We start from the raw sequence: 18918 nt of genomic DNA on the forward strand, positions 1-18918 counted from the left end.
TTCTGCATGTCATTCGGAAATCAAGGTGCCGGAGTCTGGAGGAAGACTGGGGAGAAGGAAATGCCAAAATACCAGAAGTCCAGTGTCAAGTACCCACAGTCAGTGATGGTCTGGGGTACCGTGTCAGCTGCTGGTGTTGGTCCACTGTGTTTTATCAAGGGCAGGGTCAATGCAGCTAGCTATCAGGAGATTTTGGAGCACTTCATGCTTCCATCTGCTGAAAAGCTTTATGGAGATGAAGATTTCATTTTTCAGCACAACCTGGCACCTGCTCACAGTGCCAAAACCACTGGTAAATGGTTTACTGACCATGGTATCACTGTGCTCAATTGGCCTGCCAACTCTCCTGACCTGAACCCCATAGAGAATCTGTGGGATATTGTGAAGAGAACGTTGAGAGACTCAAGACCCAACACTCTGGATGAGCTAAAGGCCGCTATCGAAGTATCCTGGGCCTCCATAAGACCTCAGCAGTGCCACAGGCTGATTGCCTCCATGCCACGCCGCATTGAAGCAGTCATTTCTGCAAAAGGATTCCCGACCAAGTATTGAGTGCATAACTGTACATGATTATTTGAAGGTTGACGTTTTTTGTATTAAAAACACTTTTCTTTTATTGGTCGGATGAAATATGCTAATTTTGTGAGATAGGAATTTTGGGTTTTCATCCGTTCAAAATCATCCGTATTAAGAAAATAAAAGACCTGAAATATTTCAGTTAATGTGCAATGAATCTAAAATATATGAATGTTAAATTTTCATCATGACATTATGGAAAATAATGAACTTTATCACAATATGCTAATATTTTGAGAAGGACCTGTAGCTTGCTGCTCCGTAGTTAGAACAGTGAAACCTTCCTCAGATAAAGCAGTAAGATTTTCTAACTCAACTGACAACTCATTAATCCTATGGGCGGCGTTGGCAGCACCATATTTAGGAATAATTGTACCCAAAATCCCTTTCCAATGTGGGATCCTAGCTTTCTTTTGCCGTTTGAGCATTGTCTTCCTCTCTAATAATGGGCTGATCGAATCATAAGTCGTGACTGTAGGTAGTAAGTGACCTAGATAACATACTCCAGATCAATTAGCAGGCAGATACAGATATGATCTGTTTCCACACATCCAAACCATGTTCTTAGGACACGAGAACCCATCTCTACTAGGAAAAGTAACAAGAACCTTGGTTAATTTACCTGCCTGGTCATACAATTTACTTCCATTCGGTAAGGCTGTAAGATTAAGAGTTAACACAAAAGGATCTGGAGCCAAAGTTTCTGAAATAGTATAAGGATCAGTTCTGACAGGACAAGGTCTAGATGTATTAATGTGGGTTAAGGCACATGAAACTGGTATAATAGTTTTACAACCCTCCGTCTTTCCAAGGAAATAAGGTGTGCTTTCCTCCTGAGCAATACAAATATCTGGATCTTTAATCGGATTTCTATTACCCCGAAATCTATAAAGAGTTCCTGTAGACGCACACGTTAAATTAGTCTCACCAGAAAATTTACTAACATTTCTGCTTTCCCGTACAGTATAATTCCTCACCCAAGGAAAAATGACCTCCACCAGCCGATTATCTGGAAAGAAAGTAGCTAGAGCATAAGTAGTATCAATAGGAACTGGTACCAAAAATGGTTGATCATTAATAGCACGTGGAATCAAACAACAAACATAGCAACTATCATTTCTTATCTTCCTCACGGTTTGATGCATCAGTTGCCACCAGACATTATCAGCATATTCATAGTAGTCAGAAAAGTGATGAATCTCTCTTCGAATCCGGTGATGAGTATTATTAGCACAATTCCTCAGATTAGCCACACATTGTCTTTGCTGTACCTTTTCCCAAATGAACACAAGAGTTATAAAAATACTTGCAATACCAATCATTAGCATCAGAACAGACCATCTCCCATTTAACTGCATCGTGACCTTGAAGTGGAATGTCCTTTCTTTTGGTACAGAAAGCAAACAGTTTTTTCTCAAAGAAAACAAATTATAAACAACTTAAAAAAAAACAAATATCCTGCTGCCTCTCCTGAGTGGCTTCTGCGCTTCAAGCTGCCCTGTTACCAGTCTGGTACAGGTGGGCGGTCGTTGGAAGCTCCTCTACGTAGGAGGTTCAGAAACAGGATCCTGCTCGGGTGGTGTTCCAGTGAACACCTTGCAGTGCGTAAAATGGACCCAGGTGCCACGTTCCTGGACCTTTACAGCAGTGTGAGTCACCAGCAGAATTTGAAACGGACCTCTCCACCGCTTGTCTCTCCAGTGACGTCTCCTGGTATCTCTAATCAGCACCCACTGTCCTGGCTGGAACTGGTACAGGGGTCTGTCAGCTACTGGGGGTAAGGCAGCTTTCACCGTCTGATGGGAGAGAGAGAGAGAACGTGACAGAACCTTACAATATTCCAACATGGAATGTTCAAAATGAGCAGTTGTTAGTGTGCTTAGGTTAGTACTCGGTCTTCCCCCTGTATTTGCAGGTCTCCCAAAAAGGATTTCAAAAGGACTCAAATTAGCTCTGGATCTATTTCTCATCCGCATATACATAAGAACCAGAGGGAGAGCTTTTGGCCAGGACAAGCCTGTTTCTTCACAGCATTTAGCCAACTTACTCTTTATTGTTCCATTTTCTCGTTCTACTGCTCCACCTGATTGTGGGTGGTAAGCACAATGTGTCTTCAACTGGAAACCTAGAAGCTTACTAATTTCTTGCAAAGCGTTGTTAACAAAATGTGTCCCGTTATCACTGGAAATCACCTCTGGGATTCCCCAGCGGGGAAGAATCTCTGTCAACAAAGACTTCGCTACAGCACTGCTGTCTGCGTGTTTCGTTGGAAACGCTTCAACATATTTAGAAAACATGTCCACCACCACCAAACAATATTTCTTCCCTTCAGCAGGTGTCAACTCAATGAAATCCATCATCAAATGCTGAAATGGGAACCGTGGAGGTGGATGTGCCGCCTGTGAATGTGCAGGAACCCTCGAGGGGTTGTGAGAAGCACAGATCCAACATCTTTTACAATAATTTTCAGCTACCACTGAAAACCCATTTGTATACCAATATTTTTTAACCATATCCAGCATTCCCCCTTTGGACACATGATCCAATCCGTGCATCCATTTAGCAAACCAGGGAAAAAAATGTTTAGGCAGGCATGGTCTACCATCAGAAACATGCCAGCCAGAACTGCTGTTAAAGATACACTCAGCTCTTCGCCATTTTTCTTTTTCCTGTGAAGTAGCAAAAGATTGCATTTCAGGAACAGTGACAGCTTGCGGATCAGTCAGAGAAAGAAAAGTTTCATCTGAGGAGAAAGGCCTCAAAGCCGCGGTTTTTGCTGCCGAGTCCGCGGCTGCATTACCCCTAGAAACAGAATCAGACTGTCCTGTGTGCACAGCACACTTAACCACAACCAAACGTGCGGGTAACAAAATAGCATCCAAAAGATCAGACACTTGTCTAGCATTCAAGATAGGTTTTCCATCTGATTTCAAAAAGGAGCGATGTTTCCACAATGCCCCAGAATCATGCACCACTCCGAAACAATATCTTGAGTCTGTGTAAATAGTCACAGTCTTTCCTTCTGCCAACTTGCAAGCTTCAGTCAAAGCAATTAATTCAGCTGTTTGAGCTGAGTAGTGCGCTGGCAAAGGACCTGAGCGCAAAACAGCTGAGTCAGAGCACACTGCAAACCCTACTTGGTTCAGACCCACTGCAGAACGGAAGGAAGACCCATCTACATACAGGATAAGATCAGGGTTAGTCAAAGGGGTGTCTTGCAAGTCAGGACGAGGGGTACAAACAACATTTAAGACAGCTGCGCAGTCATGACTTTCACCATCCTCCTCAGTAGGCAGTAGTGTGGCTGGATTTAAAGTGTTACAACGTTTAATTGTAATGTTGAGCATGTCCAATAATATTGAAGAATACCTCAGCCACCTTGCTGCTGATAGATGAGACGTCTTTTGTTCCAGGAGGATGATGGAAACAGAATGTGGAACAAAAACTGTCAATGGATTATATCCAACAATGTCACGTGATGCTAACACTGCTTTCTCAGCTGCAGCAACAGCTCGCAAACAACCAGGCAGCCCAGCTGCAACTGGATCAAGCTTACTGGAATAATAAGCCACAGGTCGCAATTTATCACCATGGGACTGCAACAACACAGATGACATGAAACCAGATTTTTCATCCACCATTTGAATAAATGGCTTGTCAGAGTTTGGTAAAGCCAATGCAGGCGCAGAAGACAGGGCTGTTATTAAATCAATGAAAGCCAGTTCTGCCTCATCTGTCCATTTAATTTTGTCTGCAGCTGCCAAGCTCCTCCCATATATTAAACTGGCCAAAGGCGCTTCCAGCTCAGAGTAATTCAGAATGTGAGCTCTGCAATAGCCTGTCATACCCAAAAATGACATCATTTGTTTCTTGGTGACAGGTTTTGGGATTTTCAGAACTGCTTCAATGCGCTGAGGGGACAGTTTTCTGCTTTTATGTGAGAGAACATGACCAAGAAATGTCACTTCTTCCTGTACAAACTGCATTTTAGATTTTGAAAGTTTGTGACCCTTTTTATGAAGATGTTGAAGCAGTTTTAAGGTGTCTTTCCTACACTGATCCGTTGATCCTGCTGATAATAATAAATCATCAACATACTGTGTAAGGACAGTTCCAGGAGACAGAGTCAAATCAGCCAAAGAGTCCTTCAGAGCTGTGTTAAAAATAGTTGGACTCTCTGTGTAGCCCTGACAAAGACGAGTAAAACAATATGGCTTCCCATCAAACTCCAAAGCAAACCAATACTGACTGTCCTTGTGTACAGGGACAGAAAAAAACGCATTTGCCAGGTCTATTACTGAAAAATATTTAGCTTCTGGTGGAATTTGTGACAGAATCGTAGAAGGGTTCGGAACTGATGGTGCACGGGCCACAACAGACTGGTTGACAGCCTGAAGGTCCATGACAAATCTCCATTCGTCAAGCTCTCCAGGGGGCCTAATTTTTTTCACAGGGAACAACGGTGTTCTCACAGGTGAATTTGGACAGGGTACAATTACCCCAGCTTTAAGGAGGGAATCAAAAACAGGACGAATCCCCTCCAAAACTTCCTTTTTCAGTAAATATTGTTTCTGACATGGCCTGTAGTTTGATGTAGGAGTAACAACAACTGGCTCACAATCTGTAATAAGACCAACATCATATTTGTGAGCAGCCCACAATGAATCAGGCAGCTCTTCAAGATCTGCATCCGCAGAAGAAGCAGTAGCTAAAAACAAATGTGAATGTGAAATCAGTTGCACTGTACGATTACAGGAAACAACAGTGGGTATATATATATTTTCTGGTATTGGTTGAGGTTTAATTTTAAATATACAGGACTTTGGTCTGAGAGGTCCATAGTCCCCATGCCACAGTTGATAGTTCTGTGTAGATCTTTCCTAAACATTAAAAAGTAGTTAATCCTCGAGTATAATGAGTGTGGATTAGAAAAATAAGTATAATCTCTCTTTAGGAAATTCAATTCTCTCCAGACATCTATTAGACCAATATCCTTCAATGCCATATTGAACTTTTTGTTCACATGATTGGACTGGGCCACCGTATGTTTGAAGAGTCAAGATTAGGATTCAATCTAATATTGAAGTCCCCACCACAAATTAATACCCCTTCTGAGTCCACTATTACCAAGTCAAGTATTTATCTATATAACCTCCAGTCTGAATTGGGGGGGCATATGCATTTAGTAAAGTTATCAATGATCCATTTAAATTTCCGTTCACCAGGATGTATCTTCCTGCTTTATCTTTCTGTTCTAAAACGGGTTCAAAGCTAATTTTCTGGAGATTACTATTGCCACCCCTCGCCTATGCCCCGTTGTATATAATGATGAGAAAATATACCTAAAGCCTAATCTTTTTAATTTAGCATGCTCTGTATCTCAGAGATGGGTTTCTTGCAAGAACGCAACCTCAACTTTCTCTCTTTTCATTTTGGTAAAGATATTACTTCTTTTGATAGGATTGCCTAAGCCATTTATGTTATAAGTTGCTATTTTAACTGCTTGCATTTATTGACCTGTATTGAGAGAGAACATCTTCCCACCTCGACCTGTATGATTACTAATAACCGAACAAATTTCAATTAACATCCCAAAAGCTGCAGTGAACGGCACCAAAACATTAATAAAAAACAACACCAAAAACACAGTAACAACAAATAAGAAGACTTCCAAAAGTGGGGTCTCTATCTTGACCTTTATTAAGCCCTGATGATAGGAGGCCTTGGAGGAGAAACATCCCTCACAAACAAGAGTATGAGGGCCCTCAGTCATTTGTAGACCTTTGTACTTGTCTTTCTTTCGGCGACTTAAGACAGGAGACCAACTTCCTGACGTTACAGTAACCTCTCAGTCTTAGCCTATAAAATAGAGCTTAAACATGTAGAATTTGTCTGCAGTCTATCTTTTCCTCTCTAATAGCTGTTTGCCCCAAGAACGCCTCGTCAAGAGAGGAAAAAAAGAAAACAGTAACAGAGACCTCACCGCTCCTTCTCTGGGATTACCAACCCCCTGCGTTTATACTGGGTCCTGACGTCTGAAGGCTTGCAACTTTTCTACATAGCTCACTGCTTTGCCTGCTCCTCCACGGTTCCCCGCTCTTCCTCTCGTACGCCATGTGAACCTCTAAATCTGCTCCAGCAGGGACTCTGGTTGTTTAATAACTGTCACCAGAAAACCCCTGTTTACCACGTCTCCTGTCGCTTCTTCAGCTGATCCGTACATCACTGTCCCCTCTGGATAAAACACTTTTAGCCGGGCCAGGAACGGGGTTTGAAATCTGATTTTCCTCTCCCTCAGTACCGACTTAATTTCAGCGTATTCCTTTCGTTTTTTCAGCAGCTCTGGTGCGTAATCATGATCAAGGTTAACATTTTTCCCGTGGAGTAGAAATCCCCGCTTTTGCCAGGCCAATTTCAGTAGTTCCTCCTTCATCCTGCAGCTTGCCAATTTAACCACAATGGTACTCTCGTAATTCAAAAGAGCCTTGGAGAGCCAGGCCCTCCCGCAGCACACGCTCAACAAAAACTATCATTGATGGAGAACCTCCTCTGTGCCTTCTTTAACACCGTGGTTTCTGATATTATCTCTTCTTGAGCGACTCTCTAAATCCATCAGCTTCGTGTCCAAGTGAATCTGTAGCTTCAGGAGCTCAGAAACCGCTTCTTCTGACACTTGAATTCTATTTGCGGCCGAGCCGATCCGATTTTCAGCCTCCTCTATTCTCGTATTTGTTTTATTTCTTTCTTCGCGAATCTCTTTCATTTGCTGACTATTGTCATTCCTGAACTCTCTTATTTCTTTCAGGATAAGGCCAGGTCCTGCATCCAAGGCCTTTTATCTGCTCCTGACTGTGGTCTGAGTCCGTGTCCTCCGTTTCTTTGCTAGCGCGGGGCGTCTGGCTAACTTCGCTCTCTCAGTAAACTCCGGTCTGCATCGACTCTTTCAGCTTATATTTAAGGCATTCTCAAGGCCCACACTCTTGTTATCAATTATACTTTCATTAGTTTAATATTCAGGTTATTGCGGACAATTTTCTTCACCAAATGCTGGGAGCCACTCTCCTATGCTGCCATCGCCTCACTCGTCAAACCGGAAGTCTCCCACATGTCTTATATTCTTGTCATTTTATTCCATTAAATATGACTCTATGGGGGGAGTGGTGGCCTAGTGGTTAGAGAGGAGGGCATTATTGTCCTGGAGAAGCCACAAATACCCTGGTTCGAATCCCACAGCCTGCAGCTCTGGGTCCCTGAGCCCCAGAAAGCTCCCGGGGTAAGGGTTAAATTGACATTGACAAACGGATCGGTGCAGCTGCAGCAGTATTGCGGATGCTACACCAGTCCGTTATGGTGATGAGAGACTGCTGCCCCCGTGACCTGGTCCTAGAAAAGCAGAAGACAACGAATACGACTACATTGTGTATATTTAGGGTTACATTCTTAACTTTTTATTTTTTCTTTGTGCAATGTAGGATTTATTTCTCTGGTCTTTTCTTGCTAGATGCTAAAAAAATATTTTCATTTTATGTACAATTATTGGACAATAAAGTATCTGACCTTATGTTACCTTTCTTTATATAAACTGGATTTTTTTCTTGCAAACTGACTTGAAACATATTTGTTGTCAGTCAACATTATATAAAAACCAGAATTGAATTCTTAAAATGCAACTATTTGGACAAAATGTGGTTTTCTAATTATGTAAATTCCACTTGAATACTTTATTTTTTACCATTTAAAACTTAATTTAAAGTTATTTCATGAAGGAGACACAAAAAGCAAAACCCCCACAGAACAATGCTTTCCCACGTTTATATTAAGACCATATAAAACAACATTCATGTCTAAGATCTAACTGATCTTTATGTTTTTCCATAGAAATATTTCCAACTTGGGCCATAGTTCTGCTGGTTCTGCTGGTCCTTCTTGCTGTTTCTGGAGGCCTTTTATTTCATTTCAGACTTTATTTCATGTCAGGTAAGTTCCTTTTACAACCGTATCAATGCTGATGTCTGACATGCTGAGGTTTTAACAGTTTTCATTCGACACATTGAGACCATTTCAGACACTGAACCATGAGCTGAAGCAGAAAGATGGAGGAAGCTTCAGGGTTGCCATGGTTTCATAGTCATCATTTTACTATTATGGGATGGATCCCTTAACATGCTCAGTTTTCTGTGTTTCTATGATCAGAAACTGAACCCAGATTAACCCCAATATATCTTTATGGTGAATGAGAATACAAAGAATGTCCAAGTTTATAATGGAAAGTACTGGAGTACTACTGTAGTACTACTGTGGTACTACTGTAGTACTACTGTAGTACTACAGCAACCCACCCATTCATCCATCTTTTGTCGTGAAGATGGAGTCCTTCCTCCTAGCAACTCTCTTCAGTTTCACCTGCGTTTATCAAAGCTAAAACAGATTTAGTGCCTTGCTAAAGTATTTACACCCCTTTACTTTTTCACATTGTGTTACTTAAACCTATAAAAATAAATACATTTAATGGGATTTTAGGCAGTAGAACAACATAAATTAGTGCATATTTAACAAGTAGAAGGAAATCAATGATTGTTTTCCAAATTAAAAACAATAAAAGTATAAAAAGTATGTCATGTATTTGTATTCAGCCCCTCTGAGTCAATATTTAGTAGAACCATCTTTCTCTGATGTTCCACCTGAAGCCTTTTGGGGACGTGTCTCTACCAGGTTTCCTCATTTAAAGACTCAAATGTTTCCATTCTTCTTTTCAACAAGTTCAGTCACATTGGATGAACAGAGTCTAGAATCAGCAAGTTTTAAGTCTTTCTACAGAAACCAAGCTGGGTTTAGATCTAAACTTTGACTAGGCCATTCTAACACATAAATATGCTCTGATCTGAACCATCTCATTGTAGCTCTGGTTTTATGTTTAGGGTCGTTGTTCTGCTGGAACATGAACTTCCTCCCAGTCTCAAGTCTTTTCAGCCTCTAACTGGTTTCCTTCCAGTCCTGTTTTTAGCTCCATCCATCTTCCCATCATCTCTGACCAGATACCCTGATGGAGAAAGTTCTCCTCCTTCCCTCTTCTCCATTAGTCTCTTATTCCCTTCTTACATTACATCATGAAATACTTTAAACAGCTTCTGTTTGTGGCTAAATAAAGTCTAACATCTGATTGGTTAACCTGCACAGCAGCTCAGCTGCAGACCAATAACCTTTTCTATAGCAGTGTTAGAATAACTGAGTGATTTAATTTGTGAGGCTGAGAAATAAATAAATTCATGATGAGCTGCATCACATGACCATCAAATAAAATAATGATGAAATAATCACTAATAATTAAAACTTGAATGTCAGACTTTTATCATTTAATCTCTAATTCAAAGGTAATGTTTAAGCCGTCCAACCGGGCCTTCTAAGGTTGATGAAGAGTGAGTTTAATAAAAGGAGAAGCACTGTGAAGTTCCCAGAACCAGAACCATCATGAGGTTCTGACTGTCCTGCTGAATATTACTGCTGCTTCCTCTCACCACTAAACACAAATCCATCCCAGGTTACAGGGTGATGACCTGGAGGTCATTGGAAACACTTCTCTGCATTTGACTCATCAGTCAACTGTTTTCACTCCTGTCCACTAGGAGGCAGCAGTAATGTGGTTCATCATCTGTTAGTTAAAAAGTAGAACAGATTGGAGGGATTTCTCTTCATGAATAAACATCTGGATGATAGTGAGTCTTTTCTTCTGTGTTGAAATGAAGTTTTGATCACATGCAGCTCTGTCAGCTGCATTCTGCATCTGCATGGTCACAAAACCCTGAGTGACACGTTGTGAAGAGGTGGTCTTCTCCTGGAATATTACTGAGGACCATTACTGTGAACATCAACATCATCAGTTCTACTGCTGTCAGTGCAGCTGATCTGTTTGTTTCTCAGTCTACAAGGTGGAGGTGGATCCAGGAGTGGAGTCTGTTCTGCTGCCCTTTAAAACTACAGTCCGTCTACCTGAAGGAGTCAGAGTAACGTGGAGAAACAGCTCTGGTAGGATGGTCCACAGTAATGACAGGGATCAACACAGGCTGTATAGAAACAGAACAAAGATGAAGGAAAAACTAAAATCTGGAGACTTCAGTTTGACCCTGAAGAACCCCACAGACAGAGACACAGACATCTACACCTGCACCGTCTACAAGAGGAGCTCAGATGAAATCCTGACTGAGAAACAAGTGCTGCTCAATGTCAAAGGTCAGTACTGTAAATAAAAGTCACATTTTATTCATGATATCTTTAATAAAACCAGGAGAGTTGGTCTTTATTCTGAGTTATTAATATGAAGGTTAGAATGAGGAAACATGCTACAGAAATATAATCTTTAATACTGAAGAAAATGATGTAATAAAGAATAGAAACATTATTCATAATAGATGCTGTGAAACTAAAGGTATTTCCTGGTATTATATGAAATGATTGAATATTTAGGAGTACCAGTATCCATCCTTTCATCCATCTATTGTCCATACCCACCTATCCGTTCAGGATGGCATGGAGGGGGCTGGTGCCTAGAACCATTGGGTGAGAGGTGGGGTCCAGCCTGGACTGGTCACCAGTCCATCACAGGGCAGCTGGACCAGTAGAATCTGTGGAAAATTAAATATTAAATGACTAAACTTTACTGTTTCAGGTTAGTTTTTCAGTGGCAGAGTTAAAATGATAAACTTATAGAAACATATATTTGTTTTTGTGGTTTTATTTCAGTAAAAACTTGTTCTTGTAAAAACAGTAACGGCTCTTTGTTCAGATTCTAACTTTCTTCTCTTCTCCAACCAGCTGGAGCTGACTCTTTTATCATAGCCATAGACTTTGGTTCAGGATACAGTGGCTACGCCTTCAATGTCAGACCCAGAGAGGAAGGAGGTGGGACCCAGTTAAAGAGATGGGGTGAAGAACTGGGACTGGACTCCCCAAAGACTCCAACCTGCATCCTGTTGGATAAAGATGAAAACACTTCCTGAAGTTTGGTTATGAAGCTAAAACAGCGTACAACAAGATGAGAAGAGAAGAAGCTGAGAAACATTATTTCTATGAAGACTTCAAGTGGGAACTCCGTTACAGAGTAAGTAAAGTAAAGATCAGCAGATGTTCTTCCTCCTTGGGTCCTGCTGTGACCTCTATGAACTCACCTGTCTTCTCAGGTTGAAACTGTGTCTCCATCTGAATTATCTGAGATAGTTTAAAGCTGCTCTCTGCCTCCTTCACAGCTTTCCTCCTGTAGTCATGGAAACAGGTTTTAACTCTGTGGGTCCCTATATAGCAAACCTAATGAACACCTCTTTCATTTCTTGCTGCACTCTGACTGGTTTTGAACTGGTTTCTGTACAACAGCTTTAAAAAGCTGAACTTTGACCTTTCTGTTATTTCCAAAGCAGCTTTTTGCTCCTAGTTTTAGAGAAGATCGTCTATCTACAGCTGCAGTCTGATGTTGTTTTTATTGACATTTTAATCAACAGTTATGCCCTAAATTATTCATCATCCTGAAGATTTAGAATAAAATATTATTAAAATATTCTTAGAATTTAACCAACATGTTTCTTCTCAATGGAAGTTTATATTAATTATTAAATACTGTATAAATAATGTCTGACATGCCATATTTATTGCAATACATATATATATTTTCATCATACTCACACAACTGATTAAACCGTTTTTCTAAACATTTTAAGTAATAAAGTTAGATTAGATATAGGTGTGTATTTATTAAGACATTTCTGGTCTAACAAAAGTCAACATTAATTTCATCACGTCTTCTTTACAAAGGTTTAAATGCTCACCTCTAGAACTGAAGACTACTCTGGGTCAGCCCTTAATGCAAATAAATAAACAGCCACAATCTTACTATCGTAATACCTCACCCAGTCACTGTGTCTCCCAGGACTCCTCTTCCTCTTCCTCTCTGCAGTAGTGGCAGAACATACTGAGATCATCTGGTTCAGATATAATATGGATTATAATTATTTGGTCTTGTGACAAACAAAAAGTAGTGTAACTATTCATAATATGCAGAACTTAGTCTGGTAATGTTTCAATCTTTTATTTGGATAAGCTGCTGTTGTACGTTACAGTTGGTGTCAACAGTAAAGTAGTTTTCAAAAGACGATGTGAAGAAAGTAAAGCATAGTACTGCATCAGCAAGGGACCTTCATAGGCCTCAGTTAAAATTGATGTTAATATCGATGTTATCCTTTAAAAAGTAAAGCATGACAAACAAACCATATTATCATTAATGTTTCATGTTTATAACTGCACATATTAGATTTAAGAAATGCCTGGAGTTTTCTGCAGTAGTTTATAAAAATGTAAACATACTTGTTTCTCTGAGTAGAGTCATTGCAGTCTCCATTCTGTAGGCCTCCATTGCTTGAATCAAAGATACAGAGGAGAGAACAAGGATTTGATACACTGCTGATTCTGCAGGTTTTCCTGCTTGCAAAGTATTTAGAAGTCTTTAATTTTTATCATATGTTCTCTTAAACTGAGTGACAGAATCTAAAACAAAAATCACATTGTGTGATTTTTATATAATTAATTAGCATTTTATTGCATGAGATAAATATTTGATACATCAGAAAAACAACACTTAATATTTGGTGTAGAAACCTTTGTTTGCAGTTATAGATATCAGATGTTTCCTGTAGTTCTTGAAGAAGGTTTGCAAACTCCAGCAGGGATTCTGGACCACTCCTCCATACAGATCTTCTCCAGATCCCTCAGGTTTTGGGGCTGTCGTTGGACAATACTGACTTTCACCTCCCTCCAAAGATTTTCAATTGGGTTCAGTTCTGGAGACTGGCTAGGCCACTCCAGGACCTTGAGCTGCTTCTTATGGATCCACTCATTAGTTGCCCTGGCTGTGTTTCAGGTCGTTGTCATGCTGGAAGACCCAGCTACAACCCATCTTCAATTCCCTTATTGGGGGAAGGAGGTTGTTGGCTAAGATCTCCCTATAGCCCCATCCATCCTCCACTGAATACGGTGCAGTCGTCTTGTCCACTTTGCAGAAAAACATCCCCAAAGAATGATGTTTCCACCTCCATGGTTCACGGTAGGGATGGTGTTCTTGGGGTTGAACTCATCCTTCTTCACAGCGAGAGGAGTTTAGACCAAAAGCTAAATTTGTGTCTCATCAGCCCACATGACCTTCTCCCATTCCTCCTCTGGATCATCCAGATGGTCACTGGCAAACTTCAGACAGGCTCTGACTTGAACAGGGAACCTTGTGTGCGCTTCAGTATTTTAATCCATGGCGGCATAGTTCTGAAAAAGTTCTGAAAGAAAAAAATATCCACTTTTAGACGCCTCTGAGTTGGATAAGGATCTACTAGTAGGAAAGTGGAGAAGAGTCCTCTTGGAACCCAGAAGATGTAAATGTCTCGTGTTTTTAAGCTGAAGGCTTGCTGGGTGAGTAAGTAGAGCCACCAACATTATCAGATAACCTTTATTTTTATATATAACGTGAGTTTACTATATTCTAAATATTATTTACAACAACTGAAAGGATTTCACTAAGAGGGACTAAAAAGTGGAGAATCTTGGAACCACCCCCGTCTCCCACATCTACAAATGAGACTTCTCTGTGTATTGTTGAGGTAAAATAATAATATCACCGATATCCTTGCAGCCTCAACCTCACCCAGTCTGGATGTCGTGAGAAAGAACAGGTGAAGAGCAGGAAATTAAGATTAACACAAGTTTAATTTGGTAAATAATAAGTCCAATGATTTCTAATGCAAAAATGAATACATAAAGAACGATACAAAGAAAGAAAATTACCTAAGGCCTTAGGGAGAGCTCGGGTCAACAAAGTGAGGCTCTATCAACCGAGTGGTTTGCCTTACCCTAAATGTTAAAACATTTTATACCTTTACTTCAAAGCTTACTGACTGACCCTCCCCTTCAAGAATTATTTACGAAGTCTGTGTCGGCGCTGTAAATTAGCTATGCCCAACAGCCGACATTTACTGCTTACAGCTGCTGGGAACATACTAACTTGGGATTCACCCTTGCTCCAGCCTGAAGCCTGCTGTGACCCTGTGACTTCTCTCCCTAAGGCTTATACATGTTAAATCTCAGTTTTATGTTTAAACATGCAGACTGAACACATAGTATGAAACTAAATGATTTTAATTCTCAACTATTTATAATAATTGACAAGAAGAGCTACCAAGAGATCAACTGTTGGACTTTATTAGTAGGATGGGAGCACCTATTTTAGGGTTGGGGGGGGGGGGGACCTTTGTTTTTTAAAGGTCATCCCACCAACAGGGAGACAGGGCTTATGGGGAACAGGGCCTTCATTTGCTTGAGAGTTCAGGTTTTTGTGTTTGTTTGTACTCTTGTTCATGGACGTGTTTATGTTATACTACAGTGGAAGGGCTAGTAATCATAATCCAAAAAATATTTAGGAGTAATTGTCACAGAGGAGAAAATTAGGCAACCAATTGGATGCTATAAGCTGGGATAAATGAGAAAAGGTTTAAGCAATGGGTGAGAAAAGGAATTACAGCAATATGTACAATGGTTGAACGGAGTAAACTGAAGAGTTTTGAGAAGTTAAGGGATAGATTTGGATTAGAGGAACATGAACAACATAGATATCTGCAAGTTAGGGATTATTATGAGAAGGAGGTAAAAACTATCACAGAACATGAAGTTGTTGGAGTATTTCAGAAAGCTTATGAAGGGAAGAAGTGCAGAGCAATCTCTGTCCTATACAAAAGCTTGATGTCGAGTAGAAAGTCTTCTACCCTCTATATAAAAAAAAAAAAATGAGAAAAAGAAATAAATGAACAAATAACCGAGGAAGAGTGGTTTGATAACACAGTGGTTTAATGACTCCAGGATCTGGAGAGTATTTAGTTGGAAAAATATGACCAGATTTTTTATGACTCCCAAAATTAGGAACATGCTGTCCAGCAACCATGATGGAGAGCATGAGGACTGATGGATGTAGACTATTTACATGTATTCTGGTCATGTCAAAAGATTCAAGATTATTGGGACAAAATATTGCTTAGTTTTAAACCATCAATACTGGACAATATGGACACTGATGTAAGACTGTATAACAATGTATGTTTGATCTGCCCTGTTTAGTCTTCCAATAAAACCATCCAGTGGAGCATTTGACTGACGCGCGTTTCATTAAATGTGTCCACGCAAAGTTAGTCTTCTTAGTTCTTTTGAGCAAAAACCAAGATGTTCCACTGTTTACGTTTTCTGCTCAACACAGCCACAAAAACACTAACCTATTATTACACTATCAATTCAGAGCAGTCAGAAAAACTGAGCACTCCCCCCCCCCCCCTCCAGCACCTAGCCACAACAAAACCCTCTTAAAGCTACAAGCACCCGCTTCAACCGAGCCCCTGAACATGAAAACTAATTAAATGTGAAGACCGTGTAAATTACATTGCAGACAATAATCAGATCTTAATTATGCAGAAGATATTTAAATGCAACTAAATCATAAAAATGTTTAATCAATCATTATTAACTGAACTAAAATGACCATGAATTACACAGCTTAAACTTAAAAGCTTAAAGCACTAACATGACCCCGACACTGTACCTATTCAAAGAAAATAAGTTATAGAAAAAAGAAGTAGTAATAAAGTATTTGAAATGTTTATTACGATTAATCATATTTCTCAATTAGATGCCAACTAATACCGATCATGTCCTTCATTATTATTAATACTGCTTTGATATAACCTTGAATGTGCTCGCTGTGGTTATTGAAATATGAAAGAAACAATATTGAAGAGAATATCCATTAAAATGTGAATTAGTGAAGCCTCAATATTATCAGCAACCTATTTCAGTAAAAATTCATCACTATTTACTCCATTAAATCTGTAACAAATTCAACTAATTATTAACATTTACTAAAAAAATTATTTTCAATGGCCTAATAATTTATTTTATTAAAATATAAAACATTCAGTGTCTTGGCTGTGCCATCAGAAGGTGGTGTCATGGCTGTGCCATCAGAAGGTGGTGTCATGGCTGTGCCATCAGAAGGTGGTGTCATGGCTGTGCCATCAGAAGGTGGTGTTGTTGCTGTGATGGCAGAAGGTGGTGGTGTTGGTGTGCCATCAGAAGCTGGTGTCATGGCTGTGCCATCAGAAGGTGGTGTCATGGCTGTGCCATCAGAAGGTGGTGTTGTTGCTGTGATGGCAGAAGGTGGTGTCATGGCTGTGCCATCAGAAGGTGGTGTCGTGGCTGTGCCATCAGAAGGTGGTGTCATGGCTGTGCCATCAGAAGGTGGTGTCGTGGCTGTGCCATCAGAAGGTGGTGTTGTTGCTGTGATGGCAGAAGGTGGTGGTGTTGCTGTGCCATCAGAAGGTGGTGTCGTGGCTGTGCCATCAGAAGGTGGTGTCATGGCTGTGCCATCAGAAGGTGGTGTCGTGGCTGTGCCATCAGAAGGTGGTGGTGTTGCTGTGACAGAGGTGATCAATGTTGACCTTGTTAATAGATTGCCCTCTACTATCAACAAGGTCAACATGTTTTCCATCAACCTTAGTTACAGTGTAGTGAATATTGTCGTGTTGCGTCGGTAGGATGAGGATGATGAAGATTAGACTCAGGAAGGAGGGGGCTGCTTCATAAGTCAGTTAAGGTCTTTCTTCTTATTTCCAGCAGATTTACTTTACATGTCTGCTATTTGAACCGTGTTTAAGTTTTTGTATGTTTGTAATTATTGCTGTGTAGTAAATCTGTAAACAAAATCATGGATAAGGTTTGTAAAAGGTTTTCATGGATTTTCATGGAAAATTCCTCCAGCTGGAGATAATAGGATGTAATTTAGTTTGATTTCTTTTCATTATATTGTTGGAACATTTTGATGATACACAGGATAAATGTCATGACCAAAGGCTATGTCATATACAGAAGGATTATTACAATGGAAATCAGTTTTTTTTGTTTGACCAGATTCCCTTTTATGAAGTGAACAACACATTTGGCACAGTTTTGGCACATTTGGCTAAATTGTGACAAAATGCCAGCTCCACCTGCCACATTGCCCACTAAAACGTTTGTGGAACAAATATGCTTCAACTGATTCAGTCCAAATTTGCTGCAGTTATAGTCAAGATGTTGATTGATAAAACCTGAGGCTTCTCCTAGGATTTCAAAAGGATTTTCATGGTGTTTTGCACCTTTCCTTTGACGAGGCTCAAAAAATTTAATTTATTTCTTTGATTAATCACAATTAAATTTGACATAGTAACATTTGCAATAGTGGTTCCACTGGAAAAATGTTCTTTGATATCTTACCTTTACACAGGTACCAAAAGTTTGCATTTAGATTTTATAACTGTGGAGTTATACTTGATTTATTTATGTTATGTAATTTCAGGTGGAAATTGCTCTGAAACCACTCAGGGCTTAACAGTTGAATTACTGACAAACTTGCATAAATCAGAGATAAAGTTTTAAAAGACAAGGAAGTTCCTTTATCCACTCTGATTTCCTTCCCATCAGTGAAGGCCTTGGCTCCAACGAAGAAGGAGCCCCTGTTCCCCTGTTTGCGTGTCTCATCAATATGTAAATGCCCTGCACTTGTATAACGCTTTATCTAGTCCAAGGACTCTAGAGCGCTTTAGACTACAATCAGTCATCCACCCATTCATACCGACACTGACGGTGGTGAGCTACATTGTAGCCACAGTTGCCCTGGGACAGACTGACAGAAGCGAGGCTGCCAAACAGTCGGCGCCAACGGGCCAATATGTGGCGATAATTTGCTGCACAACTCTTTATCTTTGATGGTTACATCCTCACCACATTTTAAATTTCTTGTTCTGAGGAACTCAGAGCTCTCTGCAGATTTCCATGAATCTTATTGCTGGCCGATTCTTGCTGCTTTCTTTCCACCCAGTTTGGTGACTCACTTCAATGTAGACACATGGATTTTGTCTAATGTCTGGAGCTATGGTTTTGCATCTTTTTTACTCATTGTTTTACCTCCTTCCTGCACCAACTTCTGTTCTAATGGTCCAGCTCATGCACCTTGTCTTCCAAGAACGCTATGACCTTCTGGTGATCATCACTGTAATCTTTAACAGCTGCAGCATCATTTTTAATATCCAGGACTTCTCTGAATAAGACTTCTGAAGCCTCCTTGAGATCCTCGATGGTGTCAGCGTTTCTTCTGATCATTGCAGCAGGTTTTCAGGACTTTCTTCAATCTTTCAGCTTCCAGACTCATGATGTCATCTTGTAGCTCAGAACGTCGGCTCTATTTTCTCCTTCTTCATCAGAGGTGAACATGGAGCTGAATCAGGGAGCAGAGAGATC

At 40.2% G+C, this 18918-nt stretch overlaps 1 protein-coding gene across 1 annotated transcript in view; it reads left to right on the top strand.

Annotated features, from left to right (window-relative positions):
• Positions 1-18918, top strand: part of LOC124870895 — a 40288-nt gene that overhangs the window by 12915 nt on the left and 8455 nt on the right. The window contains exons 3-6 of the mRNA XM_047369719.1: positions 8455-8553; positions 10495-10803; positions 11386-11544; positions 13679-13686. Of these exons, the coding sequence (XP_047225675.1) occupies positions 8455-8553; positions 10495-10803; positions 11386-11544; positions 13679-13686 (575 nt within the window). The remainder of the gene's footprint in view (positions 1-8454; positions 8554-10494; positions 10804-11385; positions 11545-13678; positions 13687-18918) is intronic.

The sequence above is a fragment of the Girardinichthys multiradiatus genome, chromosome 7 (genome assembly GCF_021462225.1).
Source record: "Girardinichthys multiradiatus isolate DD_20200921_A chromosome 7, DD_fGirMul_XY1, whole genome shotgun sequence".
NCBI lineage: Eukaryota > Metazoa > Chordata > Actinopteri > Cyprinodontiformes > Goodeidae > Girardinichthys > Girardinichthys multiradiatus.